At 49.8% G+C, this 18,850-nt stretch overlaps 1 protein-coding gene and 2 pseudogenes across 1 annotated transcript; 2 read left to right on the plus strand and 1 right to left on the minus strand.

Moving 5' to 3' along the window:
- Positions 1 to 3,436: 3,436 nt before the first annotated feature.
- LOC129019660 (methionine-R-sulfoxide reductase B1-like) lies at positions 3,437 to 3,791 on the minus strand (annotated as a pseudogene).
- An 8,981-nt stretch (positions 3,792 to 12,772) lies between these two features.
- LOC129021060 (interferon lambda-4-like) lies at positions 12,773 to 14,642 on the plus strand (annotated as a pseudogene).
- Positions 14,643 to 16,774: 2,132 nt separating this feature from the next.
- Positions 16,775 to 18,567, plus strand: LOC129019655 (interferon lambda-3). Its single transcript, XM_054462687.2, has 6 exons — positions 16,775 to 16,957; positions 17,056 to 17,237; positions 17,531 to 17,608; positions 17,866 to 18,015; positions 18,116 to 18,199; positions 18,293 to 18,567. Exons 1-6 carry the CDS (start codon positions 16,948 to 16,950, stop codon positions 18,389 to 18,391), a joined length of 603 nt encoding a protein of 200 aa, XP_054318662.2. The 5' UTR covers positions 16,775 to 16,947; the 3' UTR covers positions 18,392 to 18,567.
- The last annotated feature ends 283 nt before the right edge of the window (positions 18,568 to 18,850 follow it).

Raw genomic sequence — 18,850 nt, forward strand, 5'->3', positions numbered from 1 at the left:
AAAAAAAAAGACACAAACCAGGCACAGTCGCTCATGCCTGTAATCCCAGCACTTTGGGAGGCCGAGGCAGGCAGATCAGCTGAGGTCAGGAGTTCGAGAGCAGCCTGACCAACATGGAGAAACCCCATCTCTACTAAAAATACAAAATTAGCCAGGCGTGGTGGTGCATGCATTTAATCCCAGCTATGTGGGAGGCTGAGGCAGGAGAATCACTTGAACCCGGGAGGCGGAGGTTGTAGTGAGCCGAGATCACGCCATTGCACTCCAGCCTAGGCAACAAAAGTGAAACTCCGTCTCAAAAAAAAAAAAAAAAAAAAAAAGACACAAAAGGGAGGTTCTATTGCCTTATTTTACAGATGGAAAACTGAGGCCCAGGAAAGTAAAGGAACTGTTCCAAGATACACAGCTAATAAATGGCAGAGGTGGGGTTTGAACCCACACACTGTCCAGTTTCAAAGCTTGTTCTCTATGCCATAACTGCCCTTATCTTTTTCAGCATCTCCTCCTATGTCTTGCTTTCTCTTTCTCTCTCTCTCTCTCTGTTCCTGTCTCTGGCTTTGTGTGACTCCATCTTTCTTATTCATTTTTCCAACAAGCATCCTGACCTGGGTCACTCTGTCTGTCTCAATCAATCTCTTTTTGTTAGTTTAAACATAAAATCTACTTCTTTTTCTGATAAAATTAGCCATGCATATTCAGTGGATAAAGCTTGAAAAATACACAAAAGCATAAAAGAGAAAAAACATCACCTATAACTTCACCATCCTCCTCTCATCCCTCATCCCACTTCTGGAACAATTCGTCCCAATACATAGGAATTTTCCATGTGTTTATTTGTGCATATGTTTTCTGACTACCAAAGTAACACTTGTTCCTTGTAAAAGATTCCATCAATACAAAAACATACAACGTGGAGAGTTAAAGCAAGTCTTGAATTTCACCTCCTGGAGGTAAATATTTTTTAACAATTTGTCACTGTTCCTCCTTTTGTTTTCCTTTCTGTGAGCAATTTCACCCAAATTGGAACCACGCTGTATACAGTTTGGTAGCTGGATTTTTATGTCTTACCATTATCTCTCATTTGCATTCTCCCACATCTTTAATTATAGTGTATCAGTTAGGGCCCAGCAGGAAACAGATGGCCCCGTCAATTTAGGATAATTTGAGGTGGGGTTGATACCAGAAGCCTTTATAAAGCGATTGGATAGTAAAGGCAAATGACAAGAGCTAGTGCAAACTCCTGGGGCCAGCATGGGTGAGGGGCCTCATCCACAGGCCTGAAGGAAGGGGAGAGGGTTGAGGGTGTGAATGTTGTTGCCTGACTTGGGGAGGAGAGAGTCACTTAGATTCGTGGAGGAAACAGATGAATTGTGGTGGCCCAGCACAGGGAGGAGCCCTGGGGAACAGACACCTGACCTCCTCTCCCCTCTACCTGGGGCCCAGAGTAGGTTGGAGAAGCAGGGACAGTAGATAAGGAGGGGCAAACGGAAGACATCCCCCACCCTCACACCACTATTAGAGCTTCCATTCCAGCAGGATCATTTAATAACCAACCCCTGATTGGTAGGGTGGCAGGTTTTTCATTCCCTCAACAGTGTCTTTTGCAGAGCAGAAGTTGCTTTTTGTTTTGTTTTTTTGGACATGGTCTCAGTCTGTAGCCCAAGCTGGAGCATAGTAGTGGCACAATTGCCGCTCACTGCAGCCTCCATCTCCCAGGCTCAAGCCATCCTCCCACCCCAGCCTCCCAAGTAGCTGGGGCGCCAGCTACCTGTAGTAGGTTCGTGCCAGCAGGCCTGGCTAACTTTTCTTTTTTTCCCCAGAGATGCAGTCTCACTTTGTTGGCCAGTCTGGTATGTTTCCATTCCAACATTCTTGAGATGAAAAAGTTATAGAAATGGAGAGCAGATTAGTGGTTGACAGAGGTTAAGGAAGGGGTCGGATGGGAGAGGAGTGGACGTGGTTATTGAAAGGGCAACACAAGGGATCTTGTGGTATGGAGTGTTTTGTATCTTGTCTGTATCAATGTGATATGGTTAGGCTTTGGGTGCCAACCTAAATCTCATCTTGAATTGTAATCCCTAGGTGTTGAGGGACAGACCTGGTGGGAAGTGACTGGATCTGATCATGGGGGTGATTCCCCCATGCTGTTCTTGTGATAGTGAGTGAGTTCTCACAAGATCTGATGGTGTTTTAAGTATTTGGAAGTTCCTCCTTCTTTCACTGTCTCTCTCTCCTGCTGCCATGTAAGAGATGCCTGCTTTCCCTTCTGTCATAATTGTAAATTTCCTGAGGCCTCCCCAACCATGCAGAACTGCGAGTCAATTAAACCTCTTTCCTTTATAAATTATGCAGTCTCAGGTAGCATCTTCATAGCAGTATAAGAATGGACTAATACACAATGTCAATATTCTGTATGTGATATAATACCATGGTTTTTGCAAGATGTTACCATTAGGGGAAACTGGGTAAAGGGTACACAGTAACTCTTTGCATTCTTTTTTTTTTTTTTTTTTGCACGTTTCATTTGTTTATTGATTTCCGCCTGATTACTCCAGAAAGTAATTACTTAAGATGCTTAAGATGGGCGGGAGGGTGACTTCAGCATTGCCCACCTATGGGAAGACCTCCGAGCATGTACAGTAAGACACAGTCACATCGTGGGGAGCTCTCTGCAGGTGAACTGCAGGCCCCCAGCCCCATGCTGGGTAAAGTAATGAAGCCACAGCCGCTTTCCTAAGCCTGAGTGAGCCAAGCTACTTTTATGCAGGTTTTTGTTTTTTTGGACGTGGTTTTTTGGACATGGTGCAGGTTGTGAAACAGGGTTTAGGTTTCTCCCCTCTTGGACAAGAGGCCAAGGGTCTGCCCCATCAGCCTGCTTTCCTGGTGGATCGTGGACCATCATCACCTGGCTGGTCTGGAGGGGTTTAACCACAGCGGATCATGTGGCGACCAGAGCCGGGGCAGCTGTCAGGGGCAGCCTCCATTTCCATTCCGTCTCGTAAGCAGCCTGGGAGATGTGGGCCTAAGCTTTGGTGAGGACGAGAGTCTGTCTTGGAATTGGGCCCCACAGGGGTGAGTCCAGAGGCAGGACCGGGAAGAAAAGTTCGAAGGTCGGGGCGTAACATCATTCAAAGACCAGTTGCGCCCAGACCACACCCCTGAGATGCCTTATCGAGTGAGCAGGAGGCAAAGTCAGCCGACAGTGTGGCCACACAGCCCAAGCCTGTCCTAGCAGAAGGCAGGAACCATCAGCAAATAAGTGACTTTTCCAAGAAACAAGATCTTGTTCAGAGCTGCGGCCTTGGGAGCTTTCTGGATGTTTCAGCCATTGTGCCCTGCCTTCCTGTCTCAATGTCCAGGGCTCTAATTCCATGGTAGAATGGCCAGTGTGTGGCCTTAGTGCCGTAGCCATCTGGGGTCAGTGTGGGCTGCCCGCCTAGTGCGCCTGGGAGGCAGAAGTTTCTTTGCCTTTAGGGACAAACTTGAGCGAGCTGCTGAATATTCATTCAGAATCGGGACTGCCGCAGCTTGGAGCCATCGTTCAGGAACTCGTGGCTCAACGCGTTGCCACACTTGCCACAGGACACCTTCAAGACTTCAGGATGATTGTGCTCTGGGTGCTTGGCCACGCTGTCAGAACGGATGGTCTTGGTGAACACCAGCCGGGGGAATGAGTATGTGTACTTTGAGCGGCTGGGGAACATCTCATAGCCACACTTGGCACACATATAGACGCCTGGCTCAAAGTGATTCTGGAAAACCTCGCCCCCAAAGAAGCTGCAGAATGACATGGCGCCGCCAGGACCACTGTCCACTTGCCCTGTCCAACAGACCCAAGGCCACTGACCCCATGACCGCCGGGACCCATGCCCACCTCCCTGCACCTCCCAAGAACCAATCTCTTTGCATTATTTCTTACAATTGCATGTGAATCCACAATTATGTCAAAGTAAAAACTCTAATTAAAACAATCACACAGACATATTTCCTTGGGAGCTATACATGCATTATGCAAATATATAAAATATTGATAATATATAAAATGTTTAAAAATGTATAAAAAAGTGTGCAAGGATATGTCCCAAACTGATTAATAGTGAGTTATTTATCACTGGAGAGAGCATGGGAACTGAGGAGATGATCACTGGAATATTTAAATGTATTAATAATATTTTAATTTCTTTTTTTTTTTTTGAGACGGATTCTTGCTCTGTCGCTCAGACTGCAGTGCAGTGGCGTGATCTTCGCTCACTGCAACCTCTGCCTCCCAGGTTCAAGCGATTATCCTGCCTCCGCCTCCCAAGTAGCTGGGATTACAGGTGTCTGTAAAAATTAGCCACCACGCCTGGCTAATTTTTGTATTTTTAGTACAGATGGGGTTTCACCATGTTGGCCAGGCTGTTCTCGAACTCCTGACCTCAGGCAATCTGCCTGCCTCAGCCTCCCAAAGCGCTGGGATTACAGGCATGAGCCACTGCGCCTAGCCATATTTTAATTTCTTACAAGGAGAATGAATTCTACCTAACTTAACAGTGAAACAAACTCACTGGATATGAGGGAAATGGTAGCTCACTGCTTCTTCAGTTGCTGGTTGGGTAGATCGTTTGTGAGACTTTCTTAAAAAGTACATTAATCCAACTTCTAGAGCTTCTCTTTTTGTTTTTTTGAGACAGAGTCTCGCTGTGTCACCCAGGATGGAACTCAGTGGCGAAATCTCAGCTTACTGCATCCCAGGTACAACCAATCCTGCTACCTCAGCCTCCTAAGTAGCTAGGATTACAGGCACCCACTATCACACCTAGCTAATTTTTGTGTTTTTAGCAGAGACGGGGTTTCACCATGTTGGCCAGGCTGGCCTGGCACTCTTGACCTCAAGTGATCCACCCGCCTTGGCCTCCCAAAGTGCTGGGATTACAGGTGTGAGAGTCCCTGCACCAGGAGAGACTGGCCTCTAGAGCTCCTGATAATGGCTTTGTAAAACGTTGTCCCTATCCTCTGCCACTTTGCTGCTGTGCGGGTGTTCACTGACCCTTCCTGATCCTCACCTCTGAGGCTTGCCTGCCCTCTGGCTTATGGTTGGTGTTTAGCCAGTGGAGGTGCTGGCAGGAGATTGAGGGAGGGCAGAGAGCAAGGTGGGGGTATTTATTCTCCTATTTGCTGGCTTCCCCCTGCAAGTCTGGAGTTTGACAGTGGCCGTGATCCTCTATCTACAGCCACAGTCTTTGTCCTGTCATGCCTAGGAGTGCTAACAGCTCCCCCTGTTACTGGCCTCTGGGTGCACCACCACCTCTTGCGTCTTCCTTAACCCTGCCCACTTTTCCCGTGCTTAAATGTTCAAGTAGGTCATCTACTTCCTGAAGATTTCTATTTTTTCCCCCTGAGTTTTCTTAATAGAAATGTTTGAGACTGAGGTCATTAAAGACTCACATGCTGTTATAAGCAAAAATTCAGGCTAGGCTTGGTGGCTCATGCCTATGATCCCAACACTTTGGGAGGCCAAGGCAGGAGGATTGTTTGAGTCCAGGAGTTCAAGACCAGCCTGGGCAACATAGCAAGAGCCCATCTCCACACACAAGATATAAAAATTAGCTGGGTGTGGTGGCACCCACCTGTAGTTCCAACTACTCAGGGGGCTGAGGTGGAAGGATCACTTGAGTCTGGGCGGTGGGGCCTGCAGTGAGCCGTGATGGTGTCACTGCACTCCAGCATGGTGACAGAGCGAGACCCTGTCTCAAAAAGAAAAAGAAAGAAAGAAATAATAAAGAGAGATTCTGTGCACCCTTTATCCAGCTTCCCCCAATGGTAATATCTTACAAAATGCTAGTCCAATACCACAGCCGGATATTGACATTAATACAGTCCACCCATCTTATTCAAATGTCCCCAGTTTTACTTGCGTTGAGTGTGTTTGTGTATTCTTGCATGTGTGTTTAGTCATACAGTTTACTGTATACAATTTAGTTATATAATTTCGTCACATGCATAGGTTCATGTATGCATCACCACAGTAAAGACAGAAGAGTTCCATCACCATGAACATCCTTGGGGCCATGCCATCCTTTTTTTTTTGAGACAGAGTCTTGCTCTGTCACCAGGCTGGAGTGCAGTGGTGCAATCTCAACTCACTGCAACCTCCACCTCTAGGTTCACACCATTCTCCTGCCTCAGCCTCCCGAGTAGCTGGGACTACAGATGCCTGCCACCACGCCTGGCTAATTTTTTGTATTTTTTTTTAGTAGAGATGGGGTTTCACCGTGTTAGCCAGAATGGTCTTGATCTCCTGACCTCATGATCTGCCCGCCTCGGCCTCCCAAAGTGCTAGGATTACAGGGTGAGCCGCCGCACCTGGCCCTTTTTTATAACCACACCCACCTTCCTCCCTCCACCACCTTTCCCTAACTCCTTGCAACAACTAATTTATTCTCCACTTTCAAATTTTTCTCATTCAAAAAATGTTATATAGCCCAGGTGCAGTGGCTCATGCCTGTAGTCCCAGCACTTTGGAAGACTGAGATCCAGCACTTTGGAAGACTGAGATCCAGCACTTTGGATGGCTGAGGTGGGAGGATCACTTAGAGCCCAGGAATTCCAGACCAGCTTGGACAATATACGGCGACCCTGTCTCTACAAAAAATATAAAAATTAGCCAGGCACGGTGGCATGTTGTAGAGTCCAGCCCTACTGGGCCCGTGGGTTTTTTCTTTGTGTGCAGAGACGAGAGATTGTAGGAAAATAAAGACACGAGACAAAGAGAAGGAAAGACAACTGGGCCCAGGGGACAACTGCCACCAATGTGCAGAGTCTGGTAGTGGCCTCAAATGCCTGGACGCACTGCTATTTATTGTATACAAGGCAAGGAGGCAGGGTAAGGAGTATGAGTCATCTCAAGTGATTGATAAGGTCACGCGAGTCACGTGTCCACATGACAGGGGGCCTTTCCCTTTGTGGTAGCTGAGGCGGAGAGGGAGGACAGCACACGTCAGCATTTTTTCTATGCACTTATCAGAAAGATCAAAGACTTTAATACTTTCACTAATCCTGTTACTGCTATCTTCTAAGAACTTAAAAAGAGGAGCCAGGTGTACAGGCGGAACATGAAAGTGGACAAGGAGCGTGTCCATTGAAGCACAGCACCACAGGGAGACGTTTAAGCCTCCAGATGACTGAGGGCAGGCCTGGCTAATGTCAGGCCTCCCACAAGAGCTGGTGGAGCAGAGTGTTCTCTAACTCCCCCAGGGAAAGGGAGACTCCCTTTCCCGGTCTGCTAAGTAACGGGTGCCTTCCCAGGCACTGGCACTACTGCTAGACCAAGGAGCCCTCAAGCGGCCCTTATCCGGGCCTGACAGAGGGCTCACACTCTTGTCTTTTGGTCACCTCTCACAGTGTCCCTTTAGCTCCTGATTCTGTATGGCCTGGTTTCTCCTAGGTTATAATTATAAAACAGAAATTACTATAATAATAAAACAAAGAGTAATACTACAAACTAATGATTGACAATATTCATATATAATCATATCTATATCCTATTTCTAGTATAACTTTTCTTATTATAATTATTTTCTTTATTATACTGGAACAGCTTGTGCCTTCAGCCTCTTGCCTCAGCACCTGGATGGCTTGCCGCCCACAGCATGTGCCTGTGGTCTCAGCTACTCTGGAGGCTGAAGTGAGAGAATTGCTTGAGCCCAGGAGGTCAGCGCTGCAGCGAGCCACGATTTTGCAACTGCACTCCAGCCTAGGTGACAGGGCAAGACTCTCAATTTTAAACAATTTATATATGTGTGTGTGTGTATATATATATATGATAATGAAGTAGTATGTAATCTTCTGGGATGGGCTTTTTTCACTCGGCATAATTCTCTGGATATTCATCCAAGTTGTTGCATATATCAATAGTTCATTCCTATTTGATGGTATATATTTGCCAGACTTTGTGTAACCATGCACCTTTTGGAGGACAACTGGGCTTTCTAGTTTGGGCTATTACAAATAAAGTTTCTGTGAACATTTGCAAAGCAAATAACTATGTTATTGCATGGACATAAGTTTCCATTTCTCTGGAATAAATATCCAGGCATACCATTCTGGGCCGACTAGGAGTTGCATATTTAGTTTTACAGGAAACTACTGAACTGTGTTTCAGAATGGCTGCACCATTTTTCCATTCCCACCAGCAATGTATGAGTGATCCAGTTCCTAGATCATTTTTGAGTTATACTCACAAATAAACGTTCTCCAAAGCTTTTTGTTATTTCTTAAATTCCTGAAGTAGTGTTTCTAACAGACTAGGGGTCTCAAGCAGTGGATCACAAGACACATTTCTATTGGGACAGCATTAAATTGAATTTTTTATTGCACATAACCTGCACCATGGTGGTCAGAGCTGGATCACTGATTGTCAATAATTTGCATCTGGCACTTTCCTCCAACCAATCTATGGCACTCCATTCTTTCTGCCATTACTAATTTTCCTTCTAGTTCTTCAGTCTTTGGACATATATAATTTTATTTCGGCCTCATGGTATCTATTAGTTAGGACACTTTTGGTTGTAAATAACCAAAAACTCAACTCATGCTGGCTTGAACACTGGAGAATTTTTGAGCTTACAAAACTGAGAAGCCTAGGGTTAGTGGTGAGGCTTCAGGTTAAGTTTGATCTAGCAGCTTAAGACATGAGTAACCTCCCAGTTGTTTTTTTGTTTGTTTGTTTGTTTTTTGAGATGGAGTCTCACTCTGTCACACAGGCTGGAGTGCATTGGCATGATCTCGGCTCACTGCAACCTCCGCCTCTAGGGTTCAAGCAACTCTCCTGCCTCAGCTCCCTGAGTAGCTGGGATTACAGGTGCACATCACCATGCCTGGCTAATTTTTGTATTTTTAGTAGAGATGGGGTTTCACCATGTTGGCCAGGCTGGTCTCGAACTCCTAACCTCAGGTGATCTGCCTGTCTCGGCCCCAAAGTTCTGAGATTACAGGCATGAGCCACGGCACCCAGCCTCAGTTTATTTGCTTGTTTGTTTTTAAATATTTCAGGTCTCCCTTATGCTGATGAGAAGCCTGTTTACTCTCGTAAATCCAAGATGGGTCTAGCAGCATCCCAGGCTTCAGGCTTCAGGTTTTATTTTTCTTCAGTAGATTTAAAAAAACAACAACAACATCTTTTTCCCAAGATGTTCAGGACCGAAGATCATTCTGATTGAACTGGATTAGGTCACATGCCCACCACAAACCCAATCACCGTAGCTAAGAAGACAAACTGATGTAAATGGCTACAGCCAGATCACATACCCCATCCCAGGGATGGGGAGGGGGTTAAATCATCTTCCCAAAACTATTTAGCTCCCCAACTGAAATGGGGGATCTCAGGAAAGATTGGGGAGAGGTGATAGAAGCTTGGAAAGTATACTCCATGGACACTTTTTGAAACTTCTTTTTTTTTTTTTGAGACAGGGTCTCGCTCTGCCACCCAGGCTGGACTGCAGCGGCACAATCTCGGCTCACTGCAACCTCCCCCTCCCTGGTTCAGGCAGTTCTCCTGCCTCAGCCCCCTGAGTAGCTGGGATTACAGGTACGTGCCACCTGACCAGCTAATTTTTTTATTTTTAGTAGAGATGGGGTTTCACCATGTTGGCCAGGCTTTGCTGGTTCTTAAAACCTCTATGCCTTTGAATAGGAAAATATGCACTGGCAAACCATAAAATAATTTTCTCATACTCATGCTGAGGAAGACATATAACCATGAAAAACAGTCACTACTTACCCATAATTATCAATATTTATATAAACCTAATTAGAATTAATTAAAAGTGGTCTCAAGTAGGAAGCATGCCTGACTTACTCAAAACATACCTAAGGCTGGGTGCAGTGACTCACACTTGTAATCCCAACATTTTGGGAGGCCAAGGCAGGAGGATCGCTTGAGGCCAAGAGTTTGGACCAGCCTGGGCAATATACTGAGATCCTGTCTCTACAAAAAATTTAAACACTAGCTGGCATGGTGGTGCATGCCTGTAGTCCCAGCTACATGGGAGGATCGCTTGAGCCCAGGAGGTTGAGGCTGCAGTGAGCTGTGATCATACCACTGAACTCCAGCCTGGGAACAGAGCGAGACTGTATCTCAAAAACAAACAAAAAACATATGTAGGCTATTCTGTATGGGATAGATCAGTCATACAGATGAGAGATGGCAGAGTATTGCCAATAATAACCCAGGGAGCCTGGGATCAAATCCCCATTTCACACCTACAAGCTGTGTGAGCTCGTGTTTCATTCATAACCTCTCTGTGCCACCGTTCTTTCTTCTATAAAATGTCAGCCAATAACCAGTCAACTACCTAACAGTTGCTGGGGAGAAAAAAAAAACAGATATTTACATGAGAAGAGCTTAGAATGGAGCCAGGAAGTGCTGAGTATATATTAGCTATATATGTGTATGTATATATATATATATATATATATATATACACACACACACATAACAGTAGTTGAGAAAAACATGTCTGTAATTCCAATTTTCAGCAGCAAACTAACAATACTTTATTAAGTGGTAAACAAATAAATATTATATTCATATAACAATATGAAAGCCAGAGACAGCTCGTCTGAGACACAGATGAACAAAAACCAGAGAGAGGGGGCCAGGTGCAGTGGCCCACACCTGTAATCCCAGTGCTTTGAGAGGCCAAGGTGGGATGACAGCTTGAGGCCAGGAATTTAAGACCAGCCTGGGCAACACAGTGAGACCCCCATCTCTACAAAAAAAAAAAAAAAAATAGAAGAATTATCTGGGCATGGTGGTGGGTGCCTGCAGCTCCAGCTACTTAGGGACTACTCAAAGCTGAAGCACGAAGATCCTTGGAGCCCACAGGATTGAGGTTACAGTGAACTGTCATCTCACCACTACACTCCAGGCTGGGCCCAGAGACAGTGAAGCCCTGTCTCTAAAAAAGAAGAAAGAAAAGAAAAAAAAAAAAACAGAAGAGAAGGGGGAGTATTCAGGGTGTAAACCAAAAATAAAATTCTAAGGGCCCCCGCAACCATCTGAATGGATCCTGTCCTCTCTGCCAAGGGCATTCCAAAGTTAACCTGAAAAACCAGTTCGGGCCATAATTTCAAGGGGGAGTGGGACATGCCTCATCATGGCCTCCTTCCTTTTGGAATTACTGATAGAAGAGACCTTTAAGTTTGATTTTTTAAAAATTACAATCTATTTTCTCTGAAGCCTGCTATCTGGAGGCTTCATCTGCACACACACTCAATGTAAGTAAAACAGGATATCTGAATAAGATAGGTGGATTGTGTCAATATCAGTATCCTGGTTGTGGTATTGGACTGGAGGTTTGTAAGATGTTAGTTACCCTTGGGGGAAACTGGGTAAAGGGTGCACAAGATCTCTGCATTCTCTTCCCTTCCTTCCTTCCTTCCTCGGTCTCCACAACCCCTTATAGTAACCCAGACATTCCTCTCTATTGATAATAACTCAACCAATTGCCCATCAGAAACTCTTTGAATCCCCCTATGACTTGGAAGCACACCCTGGCTTCCACTTGTCCTGCCTTTCTGGATGGAACTAATGTACATCTTACGTGTATTGATTGATGCCTTATGTCTCCCTAAAGTGTATAAAATCAAGTTGTAGGCCAGGCGCGGTGGCTCACGCCTGTAATCCCAGCACTTTGGGAGGCTGAGGCAGGCGGATCACCTGAGGTCAGGAGCTCAACACCAGCCTGGTCAACATGGCGAAACCCCGTCCCTACTAAAAAGGCAAAAGTTAGCTGGGCATGGTGGTGCACGCCTGTAGTCCCAACTACTCAGGAGGCTGAGGCAGGAGAATCACTTGAACCTGGGAGGTTGTGGTTGCAGTGAGACAAGTTTGCACCAGCGCACTCCAGCCTGGGCAATAGAGCGCGATTCCGTGTCAAGAAAAAAAAAAAAAGTTGTGGCCGGACAACCTTGGACACATGGTTCTCAGGATCTCCTGGGGGCTGTGTCACAGGCCATTGGTCACTCATATTTGGCTCAGAATAAATCTCTTCAAGTGTTTTTTACAGAGTGTGACTCTTTTCATTCATTGACAAGGGAAAGAAAGATACAAAGACAGGGACACACAAACAGAAATGTAATGAGAAAGCAGAGAAAGATGAAGGAGACAGCATTGGAAAGCCAGTTGTGAACACCCCAGGGCAGGCATTTAAATGATCTGGTAGCTCTGCCAAGCCTGTAGCTTCAAAGAAAAGGAAAAAGTGTCTCGGTTCATTCCTAGAGTACAGAAGACAGATCAGACAGAGGCAAAGAGAGACAAACAGATGTCCAGAAAACAGACACAGGCAGTTGGCTCAGGATAGAGAGATGGAGGCCAGCCGTCTCTGGCATAGGCCCACCGTGGGTTAAAGTCCTCACACCCCAACTGGGATCCCAGAGGCCTGGGGCCAGCAGTGACGTTACGAAATCTTGTCCAGGACGGGGACCGGCTGCAAACCCTCTCAGCCCTGCACATAAAAGCCAGCATGGACCGTCGAGGCACTGTTGCCCAGGTGGAGACTGCTCCGGACGCCTCCCAGGGGACAGTGGCCCGCAGCACCTGCTGCAGCACGAGGCACAGAGGGTGCACTGCAGGGAGAAGTGAGGGCAGAGGCCAAGGCGAGGAGTGGGCCGGCTCCCGCTCTCTCTCCCCCTGTGTCTGCTGCGCCTCCCCTGTGAGCCTAACCCAAGGCGGGGGACTGGACGCGTGGGACCCTCTCTTTGGCCTCCCTGACGTCCCTCAGGAGCAGAGATGCGACCGAGTGTGTGGGCCGCGGTGGCCGCGGGACTGTGGGTCCCGTGCACGGTAGGCGCGGCGACCCCCCGACGCTGCCTGCTCTCGCACTACCGCTCACTGCAGCCCCGGATGCTGGCGGCCGTCAAGGCGCTGAGGAACCGCTAAGTGAGTGACCGCCCAGCCCCTGCGCCCACCGGTACCCTGGCCCCGCCGGGTTCCCACACACCCGTCGCTGTCCCGAGGGGTCCTGCGTCCTAGCGCCCAGGAGGCGCCTCTTGTACGTCAGAGCCCACAATTCCCACCACGAGACCCCCGCAGTCCCCGTCGTCAGCGTGAACGCAGGCTCAGGGTCAGTCACAAAAGGAGCCCTGCAGGGTGGACTCGGCTCCAGGTCGCGGGCGCAGGGCTATGCCGGGGAAGCGCGGGATGCAATTCAACCCTGGTTCACGCCTTCGGGGAGCTCCCTGGTTCAGTACACGACAGGCATGACCGTACGCTGCCAGTACCCATCCACGTCCAGGAATCCCAGACCGTGCAGAGGTTAGGGGCCCTGGCGAGGGGCCCCAGCCGTATGCGATAAGCACCGCTTGTCCCGCAGGAGGAAGAGGCGCTGAGCTGGAGGCCGCGCAACTGCTCCGTCCGCCCCAGGAGGGATCCTCCGCGGCCATCGGTGAGGCCCAGAAGCGGGCGGGAGAGGCATGGCCTGGGTGCGGCCCCCTCTAACGCCCTCTCGTCCCCTCAAGTCCTGCGCTCGGCTCCGCCACGTGGCCAGAAGCATCGCGGACGCCCAGGCCGTGCTCAGCTGCCTGCACCGCCCGGAGCTGCTTCCCGGTGCCAGCCGGTTCCTGGAGCCCCTGGCAGCCGCGAGGAAGGACGTGGCGGCCTGCGTGAGTGACGGCCGGGCCCCGCCGCCCCTCGCCCCCGCCAGCTTCTCTGCATCCTCAGGCCCACGGCGAGCCCCAGTGCTTTGCGAATCTGTCCTGTTTAGTGGAAAAAAAGATCCAGACCCAGGTCGGGTCCTCTGGGTGTCCTGAAATCCGGGCTCGGGTCTGCGTCTGGGAGGGCCTCGGGCAGATGCAGAGAGGGGCTCCGTCCTTCGCCTTTTCCATTTGCCTCGCGTCCCACCTCCAGCTTGAGCTGGCACGGCCAGGCTCCTCCAGGAAGGTCCCCGGGGCCCAGAGGAGGCGTCACAAACCGCGGAGAGCTGTGAGTGCAGCAGGCAGTACAGGGTTAGCCTGCAGAGAGGACCGAGCGAGGTTGACACGGACAGGACTGAGGCTGGGAGCGGCGGGATTGGAGAGGTCTTCTCGGGAGGGAAGAGCCTGGCTTAGCGCAGCTGCGCTCCCTCCCTGGCTCCAGGACTCGCCTCGGTGTCGCGAAGCCAGCGTGATCTTCAACCTCCTGCGCCTGCTCATCTGGGAGCTCCGGCGGGCGGCACACTCGGGGCCTTGCCTCCGACCCCGCCCCCTCCTGCAGCACGGAAACCTCCACGCCATTGGCTGTCGAAAGAGGCCCCTGTCGCCCATTGGCCCGGCCAGGCGAGGATCTCAGCCAATGGGTGCTGAGGCACGAGAACTTCTTCGCAGCCTTGGGCCTGACCTGGATCCACTGTCTCAGATATAAGAGGAGCGGGTCCTTCTACAGGGAAGAGACCCCAGGAAGCCATGATATTTCCTCGGGGTGCATTGTACGACCCTCCAGGGGTTGCTATGGCAGGAAGAGACTTGAGCTCTGGAAACCGTGGCTGACCCCCAGGGAACAGGGACCAGTTCCTCCTTGTGTGGTTACCAGGACACCCCCAACACCAGGTCCTGACCCCGGATTTGCAGCCCCACAGCCAGCTTTGAGATTCCGTGAATCCGTGACTCCTGGATCCGACATCTAAGGGACACCAATCCATGAAGGATTTGGTAGTGAAAGGCCCAAGAGTCCTTAACTGACTGTAGTTCTTTGGATTCCCTTACGTGTGTTGTTTGTATTTGTGAAGTTCCTGTGAATTTGCTCTTCTGTTTCCTGGTTTAAATTTATTGCCAGTTATTAAAGAGTGTTTTGATTGCATTGTTTGTTTTCCACATGATGTTTGTGAGGTGCGCCTTACAGCAAAAAAAGAGGCCGAGCCAGGGACTCAGGTGGCCTGAGTTTCAGTTTTGACCCTGCCAGTTAATTACAGTGGAATTCAGGGCAAATTACTTTTCTGAGCCTGTGTTTCCTCACCTATAGGATGGGTTAGTATACTTGCCTTGTGTTGGAGTAGTGTACGTTGAGATCACGTTTAAAACTCTCCAGCTGAGGTCCTGGTATGGTCTTAATGAGTGGATTATATTAAATAATCACTCACATAAATACACAAACAATTGTGTTATTAATTTTTTCTCCAAATCTGTGCATTAGCAATCTGTGTTGCTGAATGCACCCCTCCTTGCCAAGGTCACACAGCTAGTGAGGGTCAGAACCAGGTTTGAACCCCAGACCCTTCAGCTCCAAGATCCATGCTCTTCACCACTGCCTGAACTTCCCTAAGAAAGACAGCACCCATGTGGTGTCCTTCAAGTCCTTCCTAACACCTCAATTCTTGAGCAGCGCCTCATATTCCTGAGTCCTTCCTTGCCTGGGCAATTAAGAAATATTGGCCTTGGCTGGGCTCGTTGGCTCATGCCTGTAATTCCAGCACTTTGGGAGGTCGAGGAAGGTGGATCATGAGGTCAGGAGTTCGAGACCAGCCTGGCCAGCATGGTGAAACCCTGTATCTACTAAAAATACAGAAATTAGCTGGGCATGGTGGCACATGCCTGTAATCCAAGCTACTCAAGAGGCTGAGGCAGGAGAATCACTTGAACCCAGGAGGCGGAGGTTGCAGTGAGCTGAGATGGTGCCTCTGCACTCCAGCCTGGGCAACAGAACGAGACTCCATCTCTCTCGCTTGCTCTCTCTCTCTCTCTCTCTCTCTCTCTCTATATATATATATATATATATATACACATATACATATATATATATGCCTCTGGGCGGGCACGGTGGCTCACGTCTGTAATCCCAGCACTTTCGGAGGCCAAAGAAGGTGGATCACAAGGTCAGGAGTTCAAAACCAACCTGGCCAATATGGCAAAACCCCATCTCTACTAAAAATACAAAAATTAGCCAGGCATGGTGGCACGTGCCTGTAGTCCTAGCTACTTGGGAGGCTGAAGCAGAAGAATCCGTTGAACCCAGGAGGTGGAGGTTGCAGTGAGTCGAGATCACGCCGCTGCACTCCAGCCTAGGCTACAGAGCAAGACTCCATCTCAAAAAAAAAAAAGAAAGAAAGAAATCATGGCCTCTGGGCACAGTGGCTCATGCCTGCAACCCCAGCAATTTGGGAGGCCGAGATAGACAGATCACCTGACGTCAGGAGTTCGAGACCAGCCTGGCCAATTGGTGGACTGCCATCTCTACTAAAATTATAAAAATTAGCTGGGAATGGTGGCACGTGCCTGTAATCCCAGCTACTTGGGAGGCTGAGGCAAGAGAATTGCTTGAACCTAGGGGGCAGAGGTTGGAGTGAGCCTAGATTGCACCACTGGACTCCAGCCTGGGTGACCGAACGTGACCCTATCTCAAAAAATATGTATGTATATATATTGGCCAGGAGTTGCAGCTCAGGCCTGTATTCCCAGCACTTTAATAGGCTGGGTGAGGAGGACGGCTTGAGCCCAGGAGTTTGAGGCTGCAGTGAGCTATGATCATGCCATTGCACTCCAGTGACAGAGTGAGACCCTGTCTTAAACAACAACAACAAAACCACAGCAGGTGGAATCCTCTTGGGAACACACCTTCCTGTAGGTTACCCCTGAGTCTCCATCAGTTTCTCTTTCCCTCCAGCTGCTCACCTGGCTCACTGGCCCTGCCCTGCTCTGGGCTTTCCCAGCCTGGGGCTCCCCTGGTGGCCAGTGTCTTACCTGAGGCTGTGTTTTCACTTTTCCTACATCAGCTGGGACTGCCCTTCTGTCAGGGATAAAAGCTGCCCCATGGAGCTCAGGCAGAAATTACATCCCAGACAGAGCTCGAAACTGACAGAAAGAGTCAAAGCCAGGACACAGTCTGAGATCCAGAAGAGGGGACTGAAAAGAACAGAGACTCCAAACAAGACCCAAACAGACCGTGGGTGAGCGCCTCACAGTGTTTCTTCTGCTGACAAAGACCAGAGATCAGGAATGAAACTAGGTGAGTCCCACATCTCTGTCCGTGCTCAGCTCCTGCAGCCCCTGCCCTCAGGGGGCAGCCTCTCCATCCCCTCAGCTCCCTTTCTCTCCGTGACACAGACATGACTGGGGGCTGCATGCCAGTGCTGGTGCTGATGGCCGCAGTGCTGACTGTGACTGGAGCAGTTCCTGTCGCCAGGCTCCGTGGGGCTCTCCCAGATGCAAGGGGCTGCCACATAGCCCAGTTCAAGTCCCTGTCTCCACAGGAGCTGCAGGCCTTTAAGAGGGCCAAAGATGCCTTAGTGAGTCTCCCCCTGCCTTCCTGCCATGGGCTAGCCTCCACCCCCACTCCAAGGGTCACCACGCTTTCCCACTCCCAGCTTCCTTCACTGGGCTAGCCTCCACCCTCCCTGCAGTGGGCTATCTCATGCTCCTACTGCAGGGACTGACTCATGTTTTCCTGTAGAAGAGGGTCCTCTACCATCCTCCCAGCAGTTAACCTCCCCTATCCTGTTGTCAGCCATCCTCCAATCCCACCAGAGTGGTCTAACCTCCACCCCTCCTGCTGGGGCTAACCTGTGCCTTTGCTGTCTAGGAAGAGTCACTTCTGCTGAAGGACTGCAGGTGCCGCTCCCGCCTCTTCCCCAGGACCTGGGACCTGAGGCAGCTGCAGGTGAGAGGGGGAGTCAGGCCCACCCCTGCCCTCCCAGCCCCACTCACCTGGCTCTGTAGTGGCCCCTTCACCGTCTCTTTCTCTCTTGTCCCTCTCTCTTCTCCTCACACCTGCTCCCCTTCCCTCTGCTCCCACCTGACCACACTGGCTGTGCCCTCTCCCCTGTGCCTGTCACCTTCACTTGTTCCTCTCTATCCTCCTCCCCAAGCTGTTCCCCTCACCTCCCCCCTCACCTGCTCTTTCTCACCTCTCCTCAGGTGAGGGAGCGCCCCATGGCTTTGGAGGCTGAGCTGGCCCTGACGCTGAAGGTTCTGGAGGCCGCCACTGACACCGACCCAGCCCTGGTGGATGTCTTGGACCAGCCCCTTCACACCCTGCACCACATCCTCTCCCAGCTCCGGACCTGTGTGAGTCATCGGGGCCCAGGCACCCAGGTCTGTGGGCTATGAGCAGCGTCCTTCCCCGGGCCAAGGCCCCGGCTCACACACCGCCCTCCTCTGCCCACAGATCCAGCCTCAGCCCACGGCAGGGCCCAGGACCCGGGGCCGCCTCCACCATTGGCTGCACCGGCTCCAGGAGGCCCCAAAAAAGGTGAGTGACCCGGGAAGAGAGGGACTGAGGTCTGGGGAGCCACTGGGAGCCCAGACCCTGGACAGCCCCTGACCCATCCCCTCCTCCCTACAGGAGTCCCCTGGCTGCCTCGAGGCCTCTGTCACCTTCAACCTCTTCCGCCTCCTCACGCGAGACCTGAATTGTGTCGCCAGTGGGGACTTGTGTGTCTGACCCTCCTATCAGTCACGCAACCTGAGATTTTATTTATAAATTAGCCACTTGTCTTAATTTATTGCCACCCAGTCGCTATTTATGTATTTGTGTGTGTAAATCCAACTCACCTCCAGGAAAATGTTTATTTTTCTACTTTTTATAACCCTTGTTGAAATAAACAATGAGGAAAAGACTCTCATGTCGTTGGACTGTGTGTGTGTTGGTGTGTATTTCCTCTGCATTGCTGCCATAACAACGCTAAAAGTAGCGTCTTCCAAAGACACACTTGATGAGCTGGGAGTCTGCAGGTCAGAGGCTCGCTGGCCCTGGCCGGTTTCTCTCCTGTGGGACTCACAGGCTGGAATCCAAGCGTTGCTGCTGGGCTCTTACTGGGGGCTCTGAAGAGAAACTCTTTCCAGTGTCAGTCACATTGTCAGCAGATCACTGTTCCTTGCTGCTGTAGGACTAAGGTTCCTG

Source organism: Pongo pygmaeus, chromosome 20, assembly GCF_028885625.2.
Source record: "Pongo pygmaeus isolate AG05252 chromosome 20, NHGRI_mPonPyg2-v2.0_pri, whole genome shotgun sequence".
In the NCBI taxonomy this organism is placed as follows: Eukaryota; Metazoa; Chordata; class Mammalia; order Primates; family Hominidae; genus Pongo; species Pongo pygmaeus.